This window comes from Choloepus didactylus, chromosome 2 (genome assembly GCF_015220235.1).
Source record: "Choloepus didactylus isolate mChoDid1 chromosome 2, mChoDid1.pri, whole genome shotgun sequence".
Lineage (NCBI taxonomy): Eukaryota > Metazoa > Chordata > Mammalia > Pilosa > Megalonychidae > Choloepus > Choloepus didactylus.
In genome coordinates, this window is record NC_051308.1 from 119005690 (window position 1) to 119024770 (window position 19081).

Consider the following 19081-nt stretch of genomic DNA (forward strand, 5'->3'; position numbering starts at 1 on the left):
TATGAGTACTAGGCTGAAGCTTCTTGAACCCTGTCCCAAACATACATGTCTGCACACCCCAGCCTCAAATTGTACTATTCATTTATAATGCTTTGAACAGAGGGTAGGGCTTAGACTGCTTGTTTGGGATCAGCTGGTTCAGGGAGACCTCATCTCCTGACCAAAATAGTATCAGACAGAACGAGTTGAAAATTTACATGTGAACCCGGGAACAATAAATATTCTGTAAGGCTGCTTAGCAATCTATTAAGGACTGAAGAGGAAGCAAATGAAGATGGTATGAGATATACATATATATTCCATTATCATTTAATTTATATATAATGAGAATTGAGAATTTTTTAAGTTCACATTCCTAGTAAAAGATTAATTGTTCTGAAGCCATGTAAACAAAGAGCCATTAGAATGGCTTAATCTTAATCCATCTATGGCTACTGTATAAATTTCCTATTGATTCTGTAACAAATTATCACAAATTCAGTGGCTTCAAATAATTCATATTTATTATCTTACAATTCTGGAAATCAGAGTCCAAAATGAGTCTCACTGGGCTAAAATCAATGTGTCACCAGGGCTGCATTCCTTTCAAAAGGCTCTTGTGGAGAAATCTGTTTCCTTGCCTTTTCAAGCTTCCAGAGGTTGCCTACATTCCTTGGCTTATATCCCCCTCCCATCTTCAAAGTCAGCTATAACCAATCTAGGCTTTTTCACATTATATCACTCTGACAATGATTCTCCTTTCTCCCCCTTTCACTGTTGAAGTCCTTTGTGATTATGTCAGGACCATCTGCATAATCCAGGATAATGTTCTCATCTCAATGTCTTTAAATTAATCACATCTGCAAAGTTCCTTTTGCTATATAATGTAACATATTCACAGTTTGTGGGATTAGGCTGTACGTATCTTACTCTGCCTACCAAAGGCACTTGCCTTGGTGACCACACTTCTGCAAGCATATCACTCAATATTAGTCCCTTGTTTTGGTTTGCTAAATCTGCCAGAATGCAAGATACCAGGAATGGGTTGGCTTTTTCAATGGGGTTTTATTAGGCTACAAATTTACAGTTCTAAGACCATGAAAATGTCCAAATTAAGGCATCAAGAGAAAGATACCTTCTCTGATGGATCCTCTGTTACATGGGAAGGCACATGGTGATGTCTGATGGCCCTTCTCTCCTGGTTCTGATTTCATTGGCTGTCTCCAAATGTCTGTGGGCATTTCTCTCTAAGTTCTTTCTCTCCATAAGCTGTCTGAAGGGAATCCAGTAAAGGATGAAAACCTACCCTGAAAGGGCTGAGTCACATCTCAATTGAACCAAAAGGTCACACCCTCAATAGGTCTGCCCCCCCACCCCAGGATGGATTAAGAGAACATGGCGTTTTGTGGGGTACATAACAGACAGCTCCAAACCAGCACACCCCTCATTTCTGAAAATCAGCCAGTCAAAAGCAATTCACTACAATGAACAGCTTCCGAGTGCCAACCAGTCAACATCTGACATCAACTCACTTTTGTCTCTAATGCCCACAAATCCCTAAACTCCAATCTTAGAAATTATATGTAAGAACAGGAGTCTGATCTGCTCAGTGAGACTGTGCATCATCAGTATAGCTCTCCCTTACTTATGTAAGAAATAGATTGAATTTTGTGTTTATCAGTGTGAAAATTAGGAGGCAGTCTCACTATTTGACAGAATGTTTCAATATTATTTAAGTACAAAAAAGAAAGAAGGAAAGAAAAAAGAAAGAAAGAAAACGAAAAGTATAAAAGAAGACCACACAAGTGCCAGTGCAAAGGCATTTGAATCAGGAAGAAGCCAGGAGAAAATCTGGGGAGAGGAATCTGAGGGTCCATTGCTTGGTTAGCTCCCGGTGGACCAGAGCAAGGCGCCACAAACACCTTACGTGGAGGGTGTTGGTGGAGGGACTTACCCATTGGCCTGAGCAGCTTCTCATATCTGGACATTTCTGGGCTCTGCCCCAATTTTAATTATTTCATGAAACTTGCCAATTGCAGCCTGCTTTCCTCTTGTTAAGGATGACATGTAACTTTAAAATGAGGACTTAATACCTGGATGATGATTTCATAACACAATTTACCATATGAAAAAAATGCCCCGGACCAAGAATGATTTTCATTTGAAAGAGTTCGACGTCTTCAAAATCTCAACCTGGAATGACTTTGGACAGCTGGACTCATCCTTGCAGGGTGACAATCGGACCCCACGTGGCTTGCACTTTCATTTCTCTTGGAGAGCTTATGCTTTGGAATCCCCAGAACCACAAATCAGGGGTTTGGTGACTGGAGAGGGGAGGTGGGTGGGTAGTAAAATCCTGTTGCAAGTGAAGGATCTGTGCGTAGGCTTAGACTCCATTATTGTGGGAAGAATCTAGGTGTGAGACCGATTGGGAACAATGTGCAGAATGGGGTTAGGGAGTGCTTCAGAGAGATGGACTGCCATTCTGGAGCCAATGACTAGAACCTCCTTGGTATTCAGCTCCCCCTCCCCTACCTTTTCTATCACCTCCTCTTCTATGTTTTATTACTCCTCTTGTGTGCCAACCCTCTCCCCCTTCAAAACCTCCAAACCCCTTTTTAGGAAGAAGTGCTGAGAAGGCTCTATCTGTGCAGCAGCTGAACCTCCACAACCAACCCACTGAGGTCTGAGCAGTGTAGACCTTGGGCTGACACCAGGGATGTTGTGTCCATAAGTCAGGAAACTCTGGACACATAAGGGTAACATTTGACCTGCAGTATCCCCAGAAAATTGAAAACTAGCCGGGGCCTGCATCATTAAAAATCCAGTTCCATGAGGAAGAACCACGGCGCCCCTTTGTGGCCCCAGTTGGACAGTGCACAGGGATCCCCAAGGCCCCGGGAGCTCCAGGCACTGGGAAAGCACCAGGAGGCCAGGCTATGTAATATGTTATTTTCATAAATGTTGCCAGTTAATAAATGAATTTCAAAGAAACAATATTTGACTTCTGCATTGATTACTGATTATGTTATCAAGGTCTACTAGCCCTGGAAGCACAAGGATGACGAATGAAGGAAGAATTGCCTGAATGTTTGAATAACCACAGGGCAAGGAGTCCTCAGATTTTGCTACTTTATCTTTAAATACTGTTTAATATAACAGTCTTGCTAACCGTTCACCCATTCAGCTGATTTTTGTCAGGGATTCCTTTGGCATGAGCCAAAGGTGTTCATGCAAATACTTAAATGAGTGTAAAAGCAGATATTGAGTTCATTCTACTTCCCAATTAAAGGGGGGCATCTCTACCTCAGACACGAGGAGATGTTTATGAATCATTTTGTTATTGTTCCTGGTAGTGGTGGTGGTGACAATGGTTCACTTTTTGTACTTGTTTTTTAACTGTTTCTGGGAAATATTTCTGGAGTAGCAGCTTTGTATTAATTCTAGAAGGCAAAAAGACTTAGGCAAGGACTTTGCCCAAGCAATATTTTAAGAACTTGATATCAAAGTTTATGGAATGACTATTATGCACATTTCAAACAAAAAGGGGTTGCAATTAAACTAAAACAAATTTATTTATAGTTTTGATACATTGCTCTAGAATAATGTTTTTTTTAAACTGTGGATGCAGCCCACCTACATTAGAATCAGCTGGGGTGCTTATGTAAAATATGCAGATTCTGGGGCCTCACACCAACTAAATCTCTTGAGACTGGAGCCCAGGACAAAACATCTATATCCTCCACGACAGATTCTAAGACACACCAAACTTAGGAACCACTCCTTCATATTATTTCCCTGGAAATCCTCACAAAATAACAAAGGGGAAAAATTTATTCTTTTAAATTTATACTTCGAGCATTACAGTGTGAGTTTCTTAATGAAAATTTGCCCAGGATCTGGTACAGGAATGGAGAACAAGGCCAGACAAAGAAACACTAAATATTTATTTTCTTATACATTTGTCTTGACAGCCACTACAAAGATTATTTCCTCTCACTGACCCTGTCCACCATTTATTTTGACCTTCAACATATCACTGAAGCAGCATATATAAATATATATCATACATTTATACACACACATGTCCTATAAGCACTGTGAAGACACAAACTAGGTTTTAGCATAACTGGGGGTCTCTCACATGCTACTTGAAAATGAGCACAGGTTTGCTTTCCATGAGACTTTCAAAGGGCTTGTTTTGGCTATCAATCCCAATTCCCCAGGTGAAAGTTAGGAGGAAGAAAGGGGATGGCAAATTTAGAGAGGGGTTGGTAAAATTTGGAGATCATAAAAGAAAATAAACAGAAGGTGCCATGGCAAGCCTGAGATGGCATTTGAGTAGTCACTGCTTTCATGGTGTGGGCTCAAAAAAACTCAGATGCTAAGGTATAGATGGAGCCCATCCTGCCTGTGACTCAGTGTGGGCCTGAGAGCCGAGCTCATGGAGCCTCCACAACACTCTGTCCGTCGGGGCGTCCTGCTCAGTACTGTGCTTTTAGAACTACTTGTGGAGCTCCAGTGTTGGGACCACATGTTCCATTCAGAGGAAGCAGGGTCCTGTTTCCCTTGAGTTGACCATCTTAGGATATCTGCTAAGGTGAGAAACTTGTGCTGTAGCTAGTTCCAAGTGCCACCGAGGCTGTTTAGAAGCAGTGTCACAAGGTCCTGCATGCAAAAGTAGTGGATTTTGCTTAGCGCTGGACTGGGAGGATCTTGACTAAAGGTGTTCCATAACTGCAAGAAAGGCTTCCTCTTTTCTCCCTGCCCCACCAGGACAGATCTGACTCCTTCTGGCATTTCCAGCAGGTTTGTAGAATGGGGCCCAGCTCCTGCTCAGTAGATAGGTAGCTGCACAAAAGGGGGACAGGTCCACCCTTCCTGCTGTTTTAAGGACTTCTGGTGGCTTCGCTTCTTGCATGGCTCCTGGAAGGCAAGAGTCACAAGACTGGAATGCATGGCAGAGCCCTTAGGGGTTTCACCTGGAGATAGAAAATAAACCAAGTAAGAGTCTATTGGCAGGCCTGCTGTTTGCTAACTGTGGCTGGAGTGAGAGCTAAGTGGTGACAGAGACCCAAAGCCTGATGAGAGCCTGTTAAGAGGATGAGCTGAGGGGATGCTCTGAGTCTGGAGGACAACTGGTGCCACCAGGTCAGAGGAAGAGGCCCCTGCCATCAAGTTGATTATATCCCTACTTAGAGGTCCTGCAGATTGGTTGGTTAGATCCCTACCCCGCCCCCTTGAGGAGCCAGATTACTCCCCAGTTCTCTTTGTCTGGAGCAAAATGACAGCTTTGTCATGTCCCAGGAATAGAAGTGCTTAGCATGAAACATGCACATATAGAGATGGTCTTTTGTAGGAAGGAGAGGACATTGTGCAGAGAAATCCCTAAGTTTATGTCCAATTTACATTAATGAGGTGAGGGAGGGGCAAGTCAACAGGTACCTCAGGGACCATCTAGTTCCACCTTTGCAGAGGAGAGGGCAGCCAAAGCCACACAACCCATTAGAGACAAGTCTGGGATTTGATCGCAGGTCTTTGGCCTATTCCAATATTCTAATGGGAGTAGGGTGGAACGCTTCCAAACTTGAGGATGCCTGGGGTATTTGAGGCTGCTGGGTTACCTTTGCTGGGACAGGAATAAGGCTTTACAGAAGAAATCTTGTAAGTGTTCTTCTAAAGAGACTCAGGAAAGAAAGGAATCATCAGAGAAATATAAAAAGAATTTGCAAAAAGAAAACAAAAAGCAGAGTTAAATCATGGGCCAACCCATTTTCACACTGTGATGATCAAATATTCTCTCAGGTTACAATTTAGGAACATTTCTAGGAATATGCTTCATTGTTCATGAAAAAGGTTTAAAGTCCATATTCAAAGCTTTACTCTCTGGTTTTTAAGCCATTCCATACACCTCAATTTTTCTTCAAGATACTTGCTAAAAAATGATTACCAATTAATGTTCAAATAAAAGGAGAGAATGTCTCTCATACCTATTCTTAGGTTTCAGTTTTTAGATATCAAATTCTCTTTTCAATCAATAAAACAAACAGTTCTCTTTTGTGATGGTGCCTAAAGAAAAAGATACATTAAAATCAAATTGCTGTTCTTAAACCTATAGTGTACAGTTAAATAAATATTTAGGTTGCACCTTGCTTTTCTTTGTTCCTAAGGTCGCACATGTAACTGGCCTCAGGATCCCTAACCAAAAAGCTAACTCAGAGGCCGATTCCCACATATCCTCTGACCTAAAGGATCAAGTAAGTTGCATTTGTACAGACTCCCAGCTTGACATAAAGAAGCTGTAATTGTAGTAAAAAGAGATGATGACAATGTGAACAGAAATGTCAGGGAAGGGAGCTGATGGGGATTGGATAGATGATGTTGATGGAAAATTCAAGGATGCTTTTTGAGGACCTGTGACCCTAGAAGCAGACCAGAAATCTTCTCCTGGAAGATCAAAGCAGGTCCAGGATCACCTGCAGACTCTGATGACAGATGGGGATGGGAGAGGGGTGGTTCTGTGGCTCTGAGTGGTGCAGTAGTTTCCTTACCTCCAAATTAGTCCTTGCCTTCTTTAGAACATCATGTGTCCTGCTCACTGAAATGACAAAACAGCCCAAAAAGCAGAAATGACCAGCCAGTCCATACTTGTCTTGGCATGTGCTTTCTAATGCATTTATTTCTGGCCACTCCTCGGGTCTCTTGCTGCCTCCCATCCTTTCCTCCTTCTGCATCCACAGTTACTCATGACACAGGAGGTTTGGGGACATCAGTCTCTCCCCTGGAGATATCCCCCAGCCTCCCTGCTCATGGCTCAGCAGCAGCAGAGTGGGGGTCCAGAGGCTACCTCCCTTTCCCCTGCCCTTTCCCTGGCTCTGGGGCACCTACAGTGGCTGAAAATGAACTGCTCCATGCTCTCCTTCTGCTGGTTGGCTGTATTCAGGCGCTCAGCTGTGGTCTGAAGGAGATCCTCCTGTTTGGATAGTTTGGTTCTCAGTTCCAGAAGTTCCCTTTTCATTGACTCTCCCTGGGAAGAGGGACAGGGTGTCCATCAATGATCAGAAATCCTAAAGCACCCCATGCTTTGTGGCTCTTTACATGCCAAAGTAGGATACTATAATCTCAACTATTGTTAGATGTAATTCCTCCCATAACAGCTTCTAAAACCCTCTAGCTGATAACAGCTTATGCTGAAGCCATAAGGTGGGAATACTGGAAAACTGGAAGCCCCATTCAAATTAGCACAGGCTTACACACCTGATGCTAAAGAGAACCTGACTCCAGACCAGTACTTAAACTCCCAACTGTGAACAATAGCTCAAATTCAGTCCTGAAATCAGCTATATTACTACTACTTCCAAGAAAAACTAGGTAGTACAGGAATATTATGTCTAAGCAGGCATATATGTGTCTGGATATATATATATGAGGCAGGCACTTAGAAAGGACTGGCCTGTGGAGAGTTGGCACAAAAAAGAAAATATCTGTTCCAATCTGAAGATGGCCATGTTTCCCCTCCCCATAATTAGCATAGTTGGGACCCCTGAGGGATCTGGAACATTCGTCTATTGTTAGAATTGCTGGGGAGGGCATCCTGGAATTTGCCTCCCAATGTTCTGCCTGTAGAGAGCCAGCCTGAGGTCTGAGAGGTTCCTGAAGGACCTGGCTTCTTCAAGTCCTGGCCAGAGCCTCATGTTTAAATGATAAGTTGGGGTTCCCTAGGGTGTGGCTGCAATAGGCTTGCAGTGTCCTGGTGACATTCTGGGATAATGTGTGACTATGTGGACCTGTGGTTCAGGGAAGGAAGTATTGAAGCTTTAACATATTCCTTAATTTCAGCTCAGCCAAACCTCATAAAGTTAAAGGATCTGAAGTCTTGTGAATTACCAGTATTATTAAGTCTCTGCCTTTTCCATTTCCTTCCCTTTTCCTTTATTATTTCTTATTCCAGGGCCAGGGAGTGGGAAGAGAAAGGATGTGGTAAAAGCTGCACTGGGAGCAAACACCATGGATCTGGGGTCTCCCTGGAGGAGAGTCCTGTTTGTCCCATCTCACCATTCAGCTTCTGATATTCAGGAAAGCTGAAGGACTGAAGAGAGAATATCTGGGGGCATAAGAGCTTGATTTGGACCCAGTAAAGGACATAGTCTCTTACCACTTTGTCAGGCAGGGCAAGGCTGGTGGAGTTTGGCAAGGCTGCTCTCCAGAACATGGTGAGGAGGGAAGCCGACTCCTCCAGGGTGTGGTGCAGGGCACGGGTGCTGCTGCGAAGCTCATGGTCACGATCACTCCCCAGCACCTGGGGAAGGAGGGATGAGTGATGGACCCAATGGGGTAAGGGCTCACTTGTTTTTTTGTTTGTCTGTTTGTTTATTTCTTTTCAAGCACAAGCCTCAATCTTCCTTTGTGGGTAAGGCACATACACTAAAAAATGGGCCTGCTTGAATCTGCAAAACCTTTTATAATCTGGTCAACCCAAGATTCCCAATCTCAGCAGTGACCTCTGGTATAAAAGAACTTATTTTACTGTAGATTTCTCCCACCCTCTCTCTTTAGGCTTTCCAGTAGCTGCTCAATGCTAAAAGGTCTAAGTTCTCTGCTTTTTGCTCTGGCACCACTTGCCCTTCCCTAAGTCTTACTTATGCTTCAACTGGGCTGAACCATTTGCAGCTCCGAGCACTGAGGTGCTGCTCCCCTTACGTGGAATGCCCACCTCAGCCTAGACAGCCTGTGCAGCTTTCAAAACTCAGCCCCCTCGTTATGTCCTCTATGAAACAGCTGCTTTCCTTCCCTGGTATAAATGACTACATCTACATTTGCATACTCACAAACAGAGGACAACTTCTAACACCATGCCTATAGCACTTTATTGTACTGATTCACTTGTATGTATACCTTCCCCTTTGTTCTGTGGAAGCAGAAACTGTCCTTACATCCATGTGTCTGTAGCGTCTTGGACAGCATGGAAATTGGTGCCTAGTCCCTCCCAATGATGCAGCACCCTGAGAAGCTTTGTTGACTGCTTTCCTTTCCCCTGCCCAGTCTGAACAAGGAAACCCCATGGTTGTCAAGTGCCATACTCCTTCCCCCCAAGTAGCATATATGGTTTCAAATCCCCCAATTTATGTTCATTTGATTAATTGATTTTGTTCTGCTCACAGTTGTGCATGTAGCAGTGTTACTGTAAAAGATAATAAACTACCAAAGCATGCTCAACACAGCACTATGTACATGTCAATACTCAGTGAACCCTCTACTGATGATGACATGTAGGATGCCTGATTTTTTGTGTAGTTTTGAGGAAGAATATCAAGTCAACTGTATCAGGAACAGAACAGTTTATAGTGAAAATAGGAGAATATGGAAAAGGCTTAGCTTGGTGTAAATAGCAGATGTACCCTTAGCTGTTGTAAGGTACAGAGTATGAAAAAAAAAAAAAGAGTGGGAGAAGGAGTGAAAATCAGAAGAAAGGGCCACAGGGATGAAGTTGACCTAAGAGCCACAGATGGGTTTACCTCAGTGCCTTGAGCTGCAGGGCCAGGGAAGTTGCATGCTGATCTCACAAGAGACTCTAGCTTTTTGACCAGCAGTTTGCCCTCTCCAATCTGCTCTCTTAGGGCTCTATAGTCATCTATGTGGCCAATGACATGGCGGCCATGCTTACTGGCAAAGGAGCCATCAGTAGCATCACCCTCCAGCTTGGGAGGTTCCTTCATTACTGGAGAAGCAGCCACACTTGGCTCTGAAAAATAAAACCACAATGCAACAGAATCCACTGTTATTCATAGTCTTATGCTCAGTTCACTTTATTCCAAAAGAGATATCCAGTAGTGAAAGAGGTCAAGAACAAGAAAGGAAAATCAGAAAGTTCAAGGGTGGGTCCACAGAGATCATTTGGTTTCTATATTTTTATAATCTGTCTTATATTATCCCATGATAATACTATTGCCAGGAGGTGAATTTCATTCTTGATGATGAATGAAATATGCAGGAAAAATATTATTAATACATAAACTTTCCAGGTGGAGAAGACTTAGATAAGGAAATCAAGCTGAATGCAGAGAACACTATCAGAAACGGAGAGATCATGGTGAAATGAAGCAAAATCAGAGCAATAGGAAGACAGTAGGAGGAGAAAGAAAGAACAAGAAAGGCAGCTACCAGAGGTGCAGTGAGGAGGGCTACAGGCCTTGGGGCATGCAGAGAAGAATCTCCAAATTCAGATACAGGATATACAGACAGACAAGGATTGCTTGCAGTAATATTTTTCCATTATTGAGCCCCAAATCCTTAATTGCCATATTTACCATTTGTCCTATTGAAGATGGAAGTCTCTGAGCCAGGAGCAGAGGGACAAGGGCCAGGGAAGACCAGAGCCGGAGAAGTCACACCAACATCTCGAACTGGTGGGGAAGAAATTGAATCTGGGGAATCAAGACACCGTAATTGTCAGGCCTAATCAAAAGCAATAGCACATGAATCACTCAGTGTGGTGTGTTTCTACGCTTCAGAAGACAAGGTTTTCCTTTAACTGAAGGGTGCTTCATGAGAAAGCAAATTGTACTTTAAAAAATTATTACATATATTTTTAACCCCAGTTTTGAATATAATTTTCTACGTAGTGTCTATTACAGTGCCTTGCAACAAAATGTAAGTAAAGGGTATATCTTAAAAATGTTGAATCAAAGAATTCTGTGGGATTAAACTCAACTAATCCCCATTCTAGTGAGATGGAACAGGAAACATTTTATCATTATAAGAATAGGAGACAGAAGCCTTGGTGGATTAAAGATGCCCTATTGGAGGCAAGGAAGAAATGCGATGGTGGAGGAAAGGGACTATATTACAAAGAAGATGAAAACCGTCTGCTCAGGTAAATGTGGGTTGGAGCCTGGTTGCCTGCTCAGCCCTCTGTGGTGGAGAGGAGGAGGAGCAGTGACTGAGCCAGTGGGGCTGTCCTGGATGGTATCCTGGGAAGCCAGGGAGAGGGGAAAGCAGGAGAGAGGGAAGGGAGGGAGACATGACTGACACCACAACCATCAAGGCACCACGAGGAGGACAAGGCATCCACCTGACCTGTGTGGAGCAGTGACTATAAGCCAGCAAGGTGCTGTGCTTGGCTGTCCAGATGCAATTTCTTATTTAATGGTCACAATAACATGATCATGTGAGTGTCACCTTCATCAGACAGATCAGGTCATTGTCTGATAAATGAGCATGTAACAGAACCAGAAAAAAATAAAGACTAACATGACCCAGGAAAAGCAGGCATGAGAGTTTGAAAACTCAGCTTTAAAGAACCTTAATAGAAGTGGTTCCCAATTAGAATAAAATTAAGGATATGGCCATGGAGATGATAGGGGATGTTGAAGTCAATGGTGTGTATAAAGGGGACAAAAAAGATGAGGAAGCAGAAATTAAATGTGTCAAGAGCCTGGGTATAGCAAAGTACTAACATTCATATTAAAACATGATTCAGTGGGATTGATGAGGGATGTTAAGAAAAGGGAGGGAAGTGGTGAAACATGCCCATCTGAAGGGCAGGCAAGGGCCTTCCAAAGGCGAAGGAGAAGGGAACATGGACCTTTACTGGGGCAGGAGTGGATGACAGCCCCCTGTAATAAACATGCCCATCCCTCAATACTTCCCCAACACCCTGATTTCCTTAGGAATAGGGACATTTTGCTGCACAACTGAGTTCCTCACACATTAGGTAAAGAGAAAGTAGAATGAAAAATCTGAGCAGGCCAGCAACACTGAGGCAGACCATGGTCAAGTGGAAGGAGCATAGACTAGAAATCAAGAGACCTGGTTCTAATCCTAGTTCTGTCTCCATCTCCTGTGAACCTGAGCCTGTCAGTTTAGGTCTCAACACCTTAGTTCCTCTATGAAGCACAGAGATAGTAGGATCTGCCCTACCTCCGATGAAGTTATACATTTGAAAACATTTGGTAAATTTTAAAGCATTATGCAAAGACAAGGAAGAGGTACTAACATATATAGCTCCTAATTCTTGAGTAATTTTGTGACAGACACTTGTAAATTATTTCATTTAATACTTCAAATGACTATAGAAGGTACATATTACTTTTATCCTCATCTTAAAGATGAGGAAGCTGAGGCTTACATATCTGAGACTTTAAACTACTTGCCTAAGGCAGACAATGTGTAAATGGCAAAACCAGAATCTGCCTCTGGGTCTGGCCTCAACCCCGGGTTCTCCCTCAGTCACTCTATTAGGGCATCTCCAATTTCCACCTGACCCTAAGGAGCATGAGAGGGACAAGACTGCCCCTTACACCTCAGACATCCTGGTAACCTGCCCACTGGATAAGGGCTTGCAAATTCCCTTTTCCTTCATACCTTTGAAGAGTGGCTGCTTATTTCCAGAATCAGTGTTGGCTGGGAAGCTCTGGATGGCAGAGGAGAGGCTGAGGCTTGGTGTGTGGGCTCTGCCGTCCAACTGCTGCTCCAGCTGCTGTCGCAGACAATTGTTCACCTGAATGCTCTGTTCCAGCTGTCCTCTCAAAGCCTGTACCTCTGCCACTAACTTGCTCAAGTCACTGCTCAAAGGGATATGGTGACAGGCATCCCAGCTGTAAGCTGAAAAGAAGAAGAGGGACCTGATAACCCTGATCCAGTATTTCCAAGCACTTGTCAAAACACAATTCCCAGACTTCCCTTTTGGTCAGGACCCTACTGAAATCTCAGGGCTCCAGGAAACACACAATGGCAACACATCTCTGATAGAGATGCCACCATTCTCTGTGGCCCTACGACACTTTGAGAGGACAAGCAGTCAGTGTGGAGTTTTTCTCAGGTTCAAAGTACCCACGTGCATGTAGAGGCCGTCTGACTGGCAGATTAGGTAAAGCTATTATTTCATTCTGATATGAATCTTTGTTCTTCAAGTTAAATAGCAGAGTCTTCCAAGGCAGGGGATTAACGTTGAAGTAGAGAAGGGTGGGGGCCGAGGCAGAAGTCTATTTGATAACTGCTACGCTCAGGAATCAAAGAGGAAAAGGCGGAGGAAGGCATCAGGAATTTGGGTAGCATGTAAGAATAGGAGTCGGACACCACAGTCCACTGATATAACTAAGAACTTTTCAACTTCACCATGTTTTTTTTTTTTTTTTTTTTTAACCTCCACACACATGATCTATTTCTATACAGTGGGAATGAAGAGGGCTGTAGCATATTTTGCAAGGCCCCAATCCCATATCTGAAATTCTTGAGATGAAATGTGTTTTGAACTGTACAATTTGCTTTGCTTTTTAGCAAGGTAAAAGGGCGTATAAACTCTATATTACATGATACACCCAGTTGCATCTGGGGCTTTAATCAAACATTAATATTTCTGCAATGAGCATGTGACTATTCTAACAAAGTGTGGTAAATGAAGACTATGAATTGCCTCTCCTCAGTTCATTTAGGTTTTGTAACCTATGAGTAAATGAAAAAACTTTCAATTCAGAGATCTTGTTGGAGTTGGGAATTAAGGAGAAGAGAACATGGACCTTTAGTGGTAGTGGCTTTGAAATGAATCCTAAAAGACCCATAAACAGGGGGAAAGGCATGAAAACAGGAGTAGTTCAGGATTAGTAGTTTCCAGAGACTAACCCATAGCTCTATGATGCACCTCCCTTTCTTTCCCTAAATTCAAATTCCCACTGAGTTTTGCTTATTCTTCCTTGAAAATGTTTTTCATCTATCCATTCCCCTTTATCTTGCCAATAGCACCTTATACTAGATTCTCATCACTTAATGCCCAGAAAATAACTATACCCATCCAATAGGTTTCCCTGATTTTAATTTATCCCAACTGTATGTTCCACCAAACTTAGTATCTTAAAATTCTGTTTTCATTATGCAACTAGTTTGCTTTAGAAGAAACACAATTTTCCATCGCCTACTACATGAAATGTAAACGTTCATCTTACCTTGTAGGCCCTCTATATACTGAAAATTCTCCCTTCATCTACACAGACTCTTCACAACTCCCTGATACAGAGCCTCTCCTAAGATCAGACTGGCCTCCTCCTGACCCAACACTCACCATGTGCATTTTAGCTTCCACGACTTTATGCATAAGCAATTCTCTTACTCAGCCTTATGTGCCCCTGTATTTCTCCAAACTCCAGTTTACTTTCTCTTCAGCAAATTAGGACACTAAATGGGATTTTATGAAAATTCAGATTTGGCTGAATAAAGAAAATTCTTAAACCAATAAACCATATTGCTTAAGGAATTTTTAAATAGATAATCATGAAATATGAGGACTGAAGGCCTTAGAGAGACAACAGGGCATCCAAAGAAAGAATTGCCTCTGTAGGATCCTTGACAGATCATCTCTGGTCTATATAAATAGGGCGTGGATAGGAAGAGCTTACTCCTTCACTAGTCGGTATTCCATAACTAGATAGCTGGTTTTACATACAGGAGATCCGGATTCCACTGCTCTTCACTCTTTGATCAGGTTGAGTCTTCTGGAGGTAAACAAAACATATCAGCTCTTCTCTACCTGATAGCTCTTCAAATATCTGAAGCCAGTTCTCATCTCTTCATGATCTTACTGAAAGTCTAAAATTTTTAGTTTCTTTAACCAGTTCCAGATTTCAAGGCCCTCACCATTGTGGTCCCTGTCTTCATTACATTCCTGATTTTGTCAATGCCCCTTTTGAAAGATGGTACCCCACAATCTAACAGTATTTCAAGCAAAGTCTCATCCCACCCCATAGAGACACCACCACATTTACACTATCGAGGTCTCAGGTTGAGTTGGCTTTCCTTGCAACTACTTTTGGGGAATGTGTTTCTAACTCATCCCCCACCCAGAAGCCCTTGAATGGCTACAGAGCCAGACTTCCCCATCCTGTACTTCTACCACTGACATTTTAAATCAACCCAGGATTCCTTTTTATCTTTGCTTAATTTCATTAAATTCAGGTCAGCCTTCTGTTCCAGCCTGCTGAGACTTAATTGTTTTTATGTTTAGAACCCTCCCCATTTGAAGGGGCATAGGGAAATGTACCAAAATTCTCAAATACTGTTATTATTTCAGCAGGTGACAAAAGTCCTCAATAAAACTGCATAAAATTTAAATCCAGGTTTAAACTTAGAGGCTATTAGTGGTATTTCTAAAAGATTTTGTTTGTTTTTGCATCTTTTAATTTTCCCACTGGGGAAAAGGGTCAGGGAGGGAACAAGCTGTTTGCTACACTGGCTGCATGGGTTGTCAGTATGTGCTAATTTACAATGTTCAAGATCCTTTCAGATGGCGATACCATTAGAATAATTCTTTATATTTTTAAAAAAATACAGGATTATCTAGGTTTTGATTTACTTGTCTCCAGCCATCTAAGTGGTTGAAGTTTGACTCTTCTGGCCCATTTTTAAGGATGTTCAGACTGGATCTTGCTCATATCCACAACTAAACTCCTGGGCTTTGTGTTTGAGAATTCCCCTCATTTATTGGGAGTCCCAGTCCTGCCAGGGGATTTTTCTGAGATAGAACTTGGTAGCTTCCATGATCTCTGTAGTTCCCAAGGTAATGGCCTCACTGGGATCTTAATAAAAGGCAGAAAGTTCATGGGGAATGCTAAGGGGAAATGAGTTGGGGGACATACCTTTCAGTCCCTTCTTGGAATTGCCATCAAATGCCTCCCAGATCTGTAGCTCTGACTGGAGAGACTGGAAGAGCTGCTGTTTCTCCTCACACTGCTGCTGCAGGAGGGCCAGCTGGTGCTGCAGCCTGCCAGGGGGAGGGAGGGCCCACTGAGCCATCGGAGATGCCCAGTCACAGCAGGGCAATAAGCTGGAGTCAGCCTTGGCATCATAGTGTTTTAGCACTAGGTGTCAACTTAGAGCTCACAAAAACTGTCACATCTATTTTACCAATGTGGAAACAGCTCAGAGAGGTAAAATAACTTGCTTGGGGTCATACCATTAGGGAGTAGCAGAACAGACACACCAGCCTGCTCTTTGTACTGCTTCTGCAGTGCCCCTTTCATGATGATTATTCTGGGGACAAGCATCACGGCTGGGGTAGAGGTGTCCTAGGTTATGGTGAGATTAAGAACTTGTATCTGGAAGGACAAGAGCATTCTTTCTCAAGTGTCTTATATGCTGAAGCCTTCCACAAAAAGGTTACCACTCCCTAAACTATGGTAAAAAAAAAAAAAAAAAATGTTCCCAGAGAAGTTTTTCCTTCTGCTCATAGTTACCCATAAATCAGGACTAGCAGAGGGGAAACTGAGTTTTCTAAATGACACCACTTACAGTCTTGCTGATAACCATACTTCAAAAGCTGAAAATGGGGCCCCCTTCCCTATCAATGGGACACCTCTTACCTAGAGTCTTTCTCCTGAAGAGATAGTCGTTCCTCCTGGAAATGCAAGATCTCTTGCTGCTTTGCCTTTAAGTCTTCCATAAGATGCTGATGTTCTACCTTCTGGTGCTCCAGCTCCATTTCTAGCTCTTGAAGCCGGGATCGAGAGGACAACAGAGCCTCCCTCAAGCATTCCATTTCCTGGGAGTGCTCTGGAAAGTAGAACACAGGTGGATTTAAATTGTGGGGCCAAGGGGTGGCAGGAAGATGGGCCTGAGGACATCTGACCTGACAAACATAACTAAGGCACAGGGAAGAACAGCCATGTGAGGGAGGACAGAGAGTGCCGGCTCCCTATATCAACACACCCTGGGGAAGGTGGACCTCTTTCTTTGCAGTGCCCTTGATCCTCTGATTTAACATGACCCACCTTGCACTTAGAGAAAATATTCTGGTTTCTAACACTCATCATCTTCTAAGTGCTCACAAACTAGCTGCTTAATAATCCATTCTTGAATTCTGCCAAATATTGAAGTCGAGATTTCTTGTCTATACTTTTTAGAATATATTGTTTTCTTCATTTTAAAAATGGGACACTTGCTTTTTTCTGGGTTGTGGCAACTCTCTGATCTTCTTGATTTCTCAAAGATTATTAACCAGGATTCTCAAAATAAGGCTGCAGGATCTATTAGTCTTCTGGGATGGAGTTCACCTGGGGTTGACAAATGGTATTCATTTAAATTGCTTACTATGTTCTCATCTGTGAAATCTGTTCTACTCTTTCCAAGCATTCAATGGTAGTTTAGTAGTTCTGCCTTCTCTCTTATCTATTAACATTTATAATCTAACCCAAGCAGTGACCTTTCCTCTCAAGTCTCCTTGTTCTTAGGTGAACTAAGTATCTTTTGATGTCTTTTTCCTTTTCAACAAGAATTATTTCTTGTTGAAATAATAGCTTTTTTCTAACACTATTCTTAGTTTTATGTGGCTGTTCAATAAATATTTGTAAATAAAAATAATTCATTATGAATAACATATTGGATTGATCAATTCAAATAATAATAAGGACTTCTGCCTTCAATGCCACATGGGAACTGGTGCCACATGGGAAATGGATGTCCACTGAATAGGACTGGGAAAGCTGTGAAGGACATTGTGAGAGATTCATAAAGAATACTGATCAGAGAGAGAAGCCCTGAGAAAAAGAGTGAGGGGATGTAGTGAGGAGATATGAGGATGACAGAGTAGGTCCTGGAAGAGACAGACAGAGTTGCAATAAAATCTGGAGAAACTTGTGAGGTCTTACTGTCCTTTCTTCCTCTGTTCAAGTCTGCTGTGAATGGGGGTAGGTAGAACAAATGGCAAATGGTTTCTAGTTTGACACCTAGTGACTCTGGATCTGCAGGCTGGTTTGTTAAGAAACTATCAATTTCCTGGAGCTAGTGAGTCTGAGGGACCACAGTTGGGATCTCTTGGGAAGTAACCCTTTTTGTAGAATGAGAATAACTATGGAAATTTTAGGTAGAAGGATCTGGATAGCACTTTTATCTCCACTGTCTTCTCTTCACTTCTCCAACTGGTGATTGGTGTGGTCAGGGAAGAAATGGATCTGGTGGTGATAATGGTTAGTGATTGTTAATTTCTCACCTCTAGAAATGTGACTCAGCTGAGCCTGAAGTCTCCGGTTTTCTTCCCTGAGGTCTCTGTACTCACAGAGGTGAGGTATGGACTCCAGGCCCTGAGTATAGAAGTTAGACGTGGACCCTGCCCAGAAAATGCAATCAAACAAGTTACACATTGGGGTAACATGCTTTCAAAAACTTCCCATTCTGTGTCTCCCAAAGATCCCATCCCAACTCTGCAGAAAACCCTGGGACTAAGTATGATGGAACAAATGTTTCTGTATCTCTTCTAATTGGATACTTTCCATGCATTGTCACATGCCATAGCTATAATTGTGCAGGAGGCTCTTTTCCCCTAAATAACTTCTGATTTGGTGTGCACAGGACAAGGATGGGGGGATGGGATGGCCTCTAAGTGACAGCAACACAGAAGAGAGTGGGGAGAAAGGCTACCTCAGTGGAGGGGTTTGGGGAAGGCCTTGAAGACTTGGGCTCTGCAATTTGCCAATCACCCAACAAGGGCACAGAGAGCTCAGTAGGCAGGATATGAGCAAGTCAAAGATGGGAAGAGAAGACAGACAACTCTGGGGACCAGACCTAGTTCTTTCTCAAGGGATTTCACTCTCTGAGGATCAGATATAGCCATAAAATGGGGATAGTAGTACCTGCCCCAATGCCCATGTTGGACTGTTTGCAATGAGCAAGTGAAATAAAGCATACCAAAGTGCTCTGAAATCTGTGAAGCCCTGGGTGCCGGTTTGGATATATTATGTCCCCCAGAAAAGCCATATTCTTTAATGAAATCTTGTGGAGGCAGACTGATTAGTCTGTTGATTAGGGTGGAACCTCAGAGTGAATTATTTCCATGGAGGTGTGGACCTTGCCCATTCAGGGTGGATCTTAATTAGATCACTGGAGTGCTTTAGAGGGAGCTCACACAGAGAGCAAAAAGGATAAAACATCCCAAGAGAAGCTGAGAGAGACATTTTGGAGATGGCCATTGAAAGCTGACGCTTGGAGATGCTTGGAGATGCAAACTGAAGGATGTTTGGGGATGCTAGCCCAGGGTTTGACCCAGAGAAGCTAAGAGCAGACCCCCAGACATTTAGAGAGAAATGCCCTCAGAGAAAGAAGCAAGGACGCACAGGAGCTG

The 19081-nt window shown here is 42.8% G+C and overlaps 1 protein-coding gene across 16 annotated transcripts in view; it reads right to left on the minus strand.

The window, feature by feature from the left end:
* Nucleotides 1-3799: 3799 nt before the first annotated feature.
* Nucleotides 3800-19081, minus strand: part of LOC119526795 (phosphodiesterase 4D interacting protein) — a 258604-nt gene continuing 243322 nt past the window's right edge. For 7 of the 16 annotated variants that reach the window (XM_037826232.1, XM_037826227.1, XM_037826222.1 and 4 more), the window contains 11 exons: nt 17954-18070; nt 16329-16518; nt 15606-15730; nt 12343-12582; nt 10287-10403; nt 9495-9721; nt 8135-8278; nt 6868-7006; nt 6531-6577; nt 5604-5655; nt 3800-4961 (listed from right to left, as the gene is read on the minus strand). In XM_037826232.1, coding sequence (XP_037682160.1) covers nt 4816-4961; nt 5604-5655; nt 6531-6577; nt 6868-7006; nt 8135-8278; nt 9495-9721; nt 10287-10403; nt 12343-12582; nt 15606-15730; nt 16329-16518; nt 17954-18070 — 1544 coding nt within the window. In that variant the 3' untranslated portion in view covers nt 3800-4815. The remainder of the gene's footprint in view (nt 4962-5603; nt 5656-6530; nt 6578-6867; nt 7007-8134; nt 8279-9494; nt 9722-10286; nt 10404-12342; nt 12583-15605; nt 15731-16328; nt 16519-17953; nt 18071-19081) is intronic. The other 9 variants (XM_037826236.1, XM_037826235.1, XM_037826229.1 and 6 more) reach the window with 3 other exon arrangements.